The sequence below is a fragment of the Malania oleifera genome, chromosome 9 (genome assembly GCF_029873635.1).
Source record: "Malania oleifera isolate guangnan ecotype guangnan chromosome 9, ASM2987363v1, whole genome shotgun sequence".
Lineage (NCBI taxonomy): Eukaryota > Viridiplantae > Streptophyta > Magnoliopsida > Santalales > Ximeniaceae > Malania > Malania oleifera.
Genome location: NC_080425.1, coordinates 83776718 through 83785125, shown reverse-complemented (window position 1 = coordinate 83785125; position 8408 = coordinate 83776718). Strand labels below are relative to the sequence as shown.

The following is an 8408-nucleotide window of genomic DNA, read 5'->3' as shown; positions in this document are numbered from 1 at the left end:
GAATTCCACTTGTGAGTTTGTCTCACATTGGAAAAATTGAGTGAATGATGGGTGCTTATATACATGGTTGACCCAAAACCCAATACGCTTAAGCTTTTGGGTCAAGTTGGTGTTCACCCATGTGTATCAAGCCTACCCATGGGCTTCTCCGATATTAATATGAATTGCTCTAGCTTTTAAGGGCATTGACTTGGGTGATCTTATAACTGCCGCCATCAATGAGTGCTTTGGTCTTTTCGCGTGTTTATGGAAGATGTTATGATGAGTGGGTCAAATTCCGATCTCCCTCTTTAATGAGGATATTTTTTAGGTATATTAGTTCAAATTTAAAAAAATCCAGATCTAAGGCACGAAATCCATTCTCTCAACTACCATTATAAAAATTTGAGTCTAAAATTAAAATCCATATATACAAGTACAACTCAACATTCTTGATATACGATCATAAGTATTGTTACAATTTACGGTATATGCAAAAAGAGAAACTTGTCTCTAGACAAATTTTTTTGTAAAGTTAGGGAGTTGATTATGTTTCTCTTATGGGGTATCGATGGTTAAAGTTTGAGATTCTCATATTACAAGTCTTAAATTTGAATCTTGAGGACTAAGAACGATATGAAATGGAAAATAAGTTGACTTAGATTGCATAATATAGACCAAATATTGACTTGCAATTGAGGGGGGAAAAAAAGCTTGTTACAAATAAGAGTATTGCTATTCAAATGAGTTCATCTTATAATTTTTTTTTTTTAAATTGTAAAAAACCTATTCGCGATTAGGATTGCAAATGAGTCAAGTCAAGTGGAGTTTGACTTGAATTTAAAGTTTTTTGTTTGAGTTTAACTTGTTTAGCATATATATAACTCAAGTTCAATTCAATTAAGATTCATTTCATATATAAACGAGCTGGCCGAGCTCGAGCTCGAGGTCAAACTTGACTCAATTCAAACTCGACTCAATTCAAACTCATTTTACACTAATAAAAGAACCAAACCACTAAACTAATTAAAATAATTGATGTTTAATAAATATAATTCAAGAAAAATATATTTAAAGTAAAAAAATTAAATCAAAATTTTAACGTGATTAATATTTTGTTCACAAACCTAGTATCGAACTAGTTCATGAGTCTAATATCGAGTTAGTTTATAAGTTACTAGTGAACAAGTGAGCTGATAAAAGAGCCGGCTTGTGAGTTGTTAAATAAGTCTTTTCGAGAGTTGTTAATTGAGCCGATTTACGAGTTTAACAAGTCAAGTATGAACTAATCTGAACTCGACTTGTTTAGTTGACATTTTGAAATTTGAGTTAGAAATCAACTCATTTAATTTAACAAATGAGTTTGAGCGAACTATTATCAAGTGGATGCTCAGGAGCTCACCAGCGGCTCAAATCATTTGCCGTCTTATTTACAAAGCCATATAAATTTTCGAAAATTTATAATGTCATGAGAACATTCAACATTTCTCAACTTAGTGCAACCCACCAGGCTTTGCACTTTTTTTGCACAAACTCGCCATTGCAAAAAGTTTCAGGCTCAGCCCATGGATTTGAACTGGGCTGCCTGCCTCAGTAGCCTGCTACTGCTTTCCGTTGTGTAGTTTATGTTTATTTACACCTTTGTCCTTTTCTTTTCACCATGACATTCCTGGGTTGTCTCAGCCTTTCCCTCCAAGCATTCCTGGGAGAGAAAAATTCAAAATAAATCAGTTAACAATGGAGATAGGGAGCAACGACGGCTCGAAATTTCTGCTGAAAAATGGTTCTGAAACTGTGTTTGGAAGAGGGTTGGGGTTTCCTTCAGACGATCGAACCGTTTCCCATCGTCATGTGTCATTCGAACTCCACAAAGATGGCAGCCACGGAGACCCTTGTTCGGGAACTAAAGTTTATTTTGAAGTTCTTGGGAAAAACCCCATTTGGGTGCGTGACGGTAGAAGTGGAGAAATTAGGGTTTTCAGGAGGTTTGAAAGAGGTGAAATGGTGAGTGGTGATGGGTTCTGTGTCTCGGCAGAGAGACCTGTTTGGTTCACCCTGAAGAGGAAAGAGGATCAAAGTGAAGATGGGGGGGAGAGCGGTGGGAAACTCTTCGAGAATCGGGATGGATTTGCTGAAAGGTTACTTAAAGGGGGCGAAGATTTTGGGTTTGACTCTCTTGATGTTTCAGAAATTAACCCTGTAAAAGGTTTGCCACTATACTGCTATCTGATAATTTTCTTTTTCGTTGTGAAAATCCATCTTGCAGTTTGTAAAGATGATGAAGTTTTATACATTATTCGTATCCAGTTGCATCAGTTTCAAACGTAAAAATCAGGGAGAAATTTTATTTAAAAAAGAGCATTGTCTTTGAAAAGAGATGGCAGATTTTGTGCTGCTGTTGTATTACAAGCGTTTGTTGAGATGTTCTTTCTTTCTACTTTATGCTTTCTCCTTTTGAAGCCATGAACTTGCCGCAATTCATTCTTTGCCCATGCACTTAGAACAAGCTCAATTCATCTTAATCGACATGTTAGGACCGGAGGAGCCTATGGGTGAGCTTGATACACATGGGTGAACACCAACTTGATCCAAAAGCTTAAGCTTATTGGGTCTTGAGCCCAACTATACATATAAGCACCCATCATCCGTTCTAATTTTTCAATGTGGGACAAGCTTACAAGTGGAATTCTCAACAATCTCCCCCTCACTTGTGAGTTCCAACTGCTCCCCCTTGAACGGAAATCATCTCCCTTTCAACAGTTGCTCAAATGGGCTTTTCTACTGGCGCCTTAAGTGCCTCGGATTGCATTTCACATGCCTCCGAACTAATCCTACCTCCCACGTCTTGATCCTATTCGAATCCATCCCAGGCCTAGATGATCCTTATTGGTCTCGGTCACACATTTTGTCCTTCAACTGTTAGCATGTCAGGAGAATTAGCTTCACGTCTCAACTTTAATGATGTCCCTGACTCAGAGTTACGAATTATCGGTTCTGATACCACGTGTTAAGACCGGAGGAGCCCATGGGTGGGCTTGATACATATGAGTGAACACCAACTTGACCCAAAAGTTTAATCCTATTGTGTCTTGGGCTCAACCATGTATATAAGCACCCATCATCCATTCTAATTTTTCAATGTGGGACAAACTCACAAGTGGAATTCTCAACACGACACTCTTCTTATGTTACCTTGGTTTTCTCTAATTAACTTTGTTAATGGTTTACTAAACTTTTTTGCATTTACATTTGCTTTTTGATAACAACATCTTTTCTTTTGCAAAATTTCAAATCCTTATTATATGACCATTTTATTCTTAGGCATATACATTCTTGCATTTTTACATTTGCTTTCAAATCCTTATTAATAACAACACATTTGATTTTTAATAATTTTTTTGCATTTAAATTTGCTTTTTGATAACAACACCTGTGAGGAAGAGTGACTTAGTTACTGTGGGGGGCAGTAGAAGGGGTAGGGATAGACCTAAAATAACTTGAGAGGAGATAGTGAGTAAGGATTTAATATCTTTGAACCTATCAAAAGAAATGGTCCATGATCGCATAAATTGACGGAAAAGGATTCATATAGCCTACCCCACTTAGTGGGACTAAGGCTTGGTTTTGTTGTTGTTGTTGTTGTTTTTGATAACAACACCGACTCTTTTGCAAGCTTTTAAATCATTATTGTATGACCATTTTATTCCTAGGCATATGCATTCTGCTAACCAAACATAATCGTTCTCTCTTAAAATTGTCTTACTAGAAATAATGAGGATAAATCCATATTGATAATGCTTTTGATTCTTACTGACAATTAGCAGGGTTTATATATGAATCTGTGAGCCTTTTTCTGTAAAATATTCTACACTTTTCGAATTATAAATGCCAATAGTTCAAATTAATTTCAGAAAAATGTGGTGAGATTTCTTTAAATGTCATGTTTTAACTAGTTCTTTTTCCTAATATGATCATCATATCTTAGGTTAGGCTTATTTTAAAATCATTATATACTGTGACAATTTTAAAGTTCTAATGTTACATTTATTAGTCTTTTGTCCACGTCTCATTAAGGTTTAGTTTGGCACTCCTATATCTGATGAAAAGAGCTAATTTAGGTTGACTTAAACATTATTTGCCCATGTCAAAAAAAGAGAGAGAAAAAAGAGAGAAACTGTTAAAAACGAGAAGCTGTCTCAGTTTGTCCTGTCAAAGAAAAAAAAAATTGAAAAGAAAAAGCTATGACCTTGTTAAGGTGTATTAAATGACTACAATATATAGTTGATAAAATTTCCAAGAATACAAGAATAGGCAATTTTGTAATATTTGAAAAACATCAAAGGTATACATGGGATATGAAAATTCATTGAAAAAAAAGTAGCTGTTTTTCTTTTAAAAGCCTTAGATTCTTGCCTTTTGAAAGCTCTCCAGAAAAGCTCAAAATGTAACTAATGAGAAATGCTTCAAACCAAAATAAATAAATAAATAAAACTCCCTAATCTAGGAGAAAAGTGGGGGGAATTCCACTACAAGCTAACCAGTGTTATTTAATCAGGTCGTAACATTCTATGAGACCTTTAACATAAATAGCCAATCCAGCCACAGGAACACTGGAAATCATTGTCATAGAGCTGAATCAGCTGATCTTTGATGTTCCCTTGCTTAATTGCTCTCATGGAAGTTTTGTGCCATAACAAATGATGATATTTCTGAAAAAAATTTCATCTGCCATGCTTACAAGGTGAACTCCTTGCTGAATGTATCCAGTGTTGTAATTTCAATGAAGTATAATAAATTAATGTAGCCACCATAGTTGTCAAATTGAGAATTGCGAATTGAATCAATTCGTAAAATTTAGTATGGATTTCCAAAATCGATTTTAAATGCCATGCATATATTGATACACGAACAACAAGCAAAATAGTAAACTATATTTAAAAATTATGACAGTAAAAAAAAATCGCATTTTATTTGTATGCTTTCCCTAAACAAATGAAGTAACAGAACGAGTCAAGAAATATTAATGAAAAATGAACTTTATGTTGTTTAAGGGAAAGAATCAAGAAAAAATACAAAAAAAGCTTAACTTTTGGTGTTTAACAACAATTAAAAAAATATTCCATGCATATTCTTTCTCGAATCAAAAAGAAAAAAAATAATTAACTTAAAAATTGATAATAATTGAACAAACTACTAAAAAAACCAACTTTTGAATCTTAAAAGCACAACTAAACATGAATACCACCTTAGCTGATGAGCATATGCCCCTTCTTCTCAATGGCATAACACTATACTCCTTCAAGAGTGAACAATAGTTTTATGAAGGCAACATAAGACTTAAATTTCTATTTTATTTTCTTTTTTTAGCACAAAACTGATGTAGACGAGGCATAGAAGGTAATCATGTAAAAATAAAAGCAATAAAGAAAAAATAAAATGTTGCTTTGGGGTTTTAAACTAATTGGGTCCGTCAGGATGTGATATACCCTGAATTGTGTGCATTGATAGATTCAAATTGTTTTGTTAGGTTCACGAAGTGAATTGATAGATTTGGCCACAATTGAATTGTTTTTAGATTTGCTAGTAAGATTCGAATTGATTTGGTGTGGACTTGATATGAATTGTATGAATCAAATCACGTATCGTGAGATTCTAACAACCTATGGTAGCTACTATGCACACTGGTTGAGTATATCTTATTGAATTTTATATCAGTTTCTAATGTTATGCTTCTATTGATTGCATGTGATACTGTGGGAAATGCAGAGTTTGGTTTTCTTGTAATGGGACATGAGTTCGATCACTATCCCAAAAAAATGATCCGTGATATCAAGAATTGGAATTGGTTCCTTGAGGAACCTAGGAAAGATAGTGATGACAATGAAGTTCGTGGGCATAAAAGGAAGAGAATTGCTAAGAGAAAGAGCAAGATAGACGAAGGCAGTGATGATGATGAAGACTGGACAGGTGAAAGTGAAGATGATAAAGAGCTAATTACAAAATTGAAGCAGTTCCCAAGACCCCAATATTCTTCTACGAGGTCAAAGGATCATAATAAGTCCCTCAAGGGCACTAGTAGAAGTTCTACAAGGAAAAAGACTATCCGTGCAGGGGAAGAAGACAATGACAATGAAGATGATGAGACGCTAGGAGGCTTCATTGTTGATGATGATGATGTGGAACAAGAAGAAGAAAGCTATGGAAATGAAGAGGAGAAAGAAGAAGATTTTGATGAAGATGATGAAGATGAAGAATAGATGATTGATGACTATTGGAAGGAATGGCCAGTAACATCAGCATGAAACCTGATATAGTTGCTGTCAGTAACCAGTGATGAACTGTTTATATGTCCTAACATAATGTAGTCTTTTTGTGTACTGAAATTGTGTACCATATGTTGTCTTTATATGAACTTCCTCGATTGGTTTTAAATGTTTCTGTTTCTTTTCTTGTGTATTCAGCAGTGCACTAGTGTTGTCATTTTGAGTTACACAAGTTGTTGAATGTTGTACCATATCTTTTCTCTAATTTTGAATGAAATATTTATCTTTTTGTTCATTCAGTAATCTTTTCCAATTGTATTTTAGTAGTTGGAATTTAAAATTGATTTTTCCAACTACTTGAGCATCCTTCAAATTCAAATTAGCAGCATATTGTGGTAGGAGTTATATATTACTGTCTGGCCTGACTCTGAAGTCTCTTTGTTTAATGTTGATTGATAGCTACAGGAATTGGAATCTGTGCGAATCATTTGAACAATGGCCTGTGCAGCAGGTACCCATCATGTTTGCTGAGGTATTGAACATTATTCATGTTTTATTTTAAGCTTTTTTCTTTCCCCAGCTAATATTGACTATGTAGACAGATATCTTGGTAATATTGTTTTTGCTATTTGATTTCTTTGGTTCTTTATATATATATATTTTAAATTTCCAAAATGTTGATTCCCTGTTTTATCCTTCATTTGTGTGGCATATTGGTTGTGAACAAGTGTAGTTTTAATGATTAAATGGTTTGGCTATGGGTAATCATGACACTGTGTGTTTGAGACTTTGAGTAGAACTTGACTTCTCAGAAAGTAGTAATGGACACCTTTTTAATTCATTTTCAACTGGCATTCCTGTTCAAACCTGTATTTGCTTAGGGATAATTCTAACTGCCTCATGCTGGTTTGAGAAATGGTCATTCGGATAAAATTTTTATTCAGTGAGAACTTTGATTATTCTCTGTGTTGATATGTTCCTTGTTAAATGGTTGAATGTTCCAGTTGTGGTTTTCCCATGAACTACATATGATAATGTGTTTCTCAACTTTGGCTAATGATTTGTTCTAAAGTTCTTACCCATGTGTGTGGCGCATGAACAGGCTTTTGGATCAAGGATGAAACAGTGAGTCACCAATGTGGTACTAATCTAAAACTAAAATTAGAAATCAGTTGTTTCTGAATTCAATAATGTTTCAGTTGTGATAAGGTACTTTCCTTTTTGCCTTTGCAGGTTTTCATCCTCTTGGCCGGATGCCTCTCTTTGTTGGAACCAGATTTACGCAGAGCCCTATTTTGTTAAAATTTACAGCTTCGAATTGCATATTCAAAGAAACTGCTTACTGAATTGCTTAAGTTTGGTACACGACTTCATCTCTTGATCTGTTCTAGTTGTACGCGGGACGCCTGTCGAATGCACTGATCTGTTTGTGCATTGCCTTCATTTTGAACCTGTTATCTAATTTCTTGAGCCCCGTTTGGAATGTCTTGAAAAATAAGTATTTATTATGAAAAGTATTTAAATGAAGTATTTGTGTCAATGAGTAGTGCTTGGTTTATGCTTAATAATTTCAAAATGTACTTTTTCAAATTAACTTTTCTTTTTTAAATAAAATAGGTATTTTCTGAAAAAAGTACTTACCGGAAAAAGTACTTATGATAAATAATTTTGGATTGGTTTTAGATAAGTGCTTTATTAGATGAATACATTTTTTTTTGAAAGTTCTTCTATTAAGTGGTTTCAAATAATCTCTTAAAATATCTTCAGTTCTGCTGTGTTTCCTGAACTCTTCTTTTTACCATATTGACAAAAATTTAAGCCTTTGGAATTTGGATCTTTTGTCAGGCCATTGAATTTCTAGGTTGATGCTGTCTCTTGAAATCATTACATAGTCATCTTCAATAATTGCAGACTTTACTTTCTACAGATCTTTCTACATTTTCTAGTTATAGACAGTGAAACAATAAATTTGCTGGTTTTGTTTCTGCAAATGAAAAAGGGCATACAAAAGTAACAGAACCAATAAATTCCTTCTATGTATCAATCGACTTCTTGAGTTTACTCGAGCTTTTCCCTGTCTTGTGTTTGAGAATATAAATTTTGGGTTTAGATTTGAATTTGTATGAATTTTAAAAAAATTAATAATTTTATATTAAATTTTATTTG

General features: G+C 34.0%; 1 protein-coding gene across 1 annotated transcript; it reads left to right on the top strand.

Annotated features, from left to right (window-relative positions):
• The first annotated feature begins 1449 nt into the window (after positions 1 to 1449).
• Positions 1450 to 6537, top strand: LOC131164938 (uncharacterized). The gene is made up of 2 exons (XM_058122500.1): positions 1450 to 2185; positions 5746 to 6537. Exons 1-2 carry the CDS (start codon positions 1717 to 1719, stop codon positions 6234 to 6236), a joined length of 960 nt encoding a protein of 319 aa, XP_057978483.1. The 5' UTR covers positions 1450 to 1716; the 3' UTR covers positions 6237 to 6537.
• Positions 6538 to 8408: the final 1871 nt, after the last annotated feature.

Bases quoted from the DNA above. Each gene is read 5' to 3' on its own strand.
- LOC131164938 (XM_058122500.1), top strand. From the start codon at position 1,717: ATGGAGATAGGGAGCAACGACGGCTCGAAATTTCTGCTGAAAAATGGT. The intron at 2,186-5,745 runs GTTTGCCACTAT...TGGGAAATGCAG, and splicing joins AGAAATTAACCCTGTAAAAG to AGTTTGGTTTTCTTGTAATG.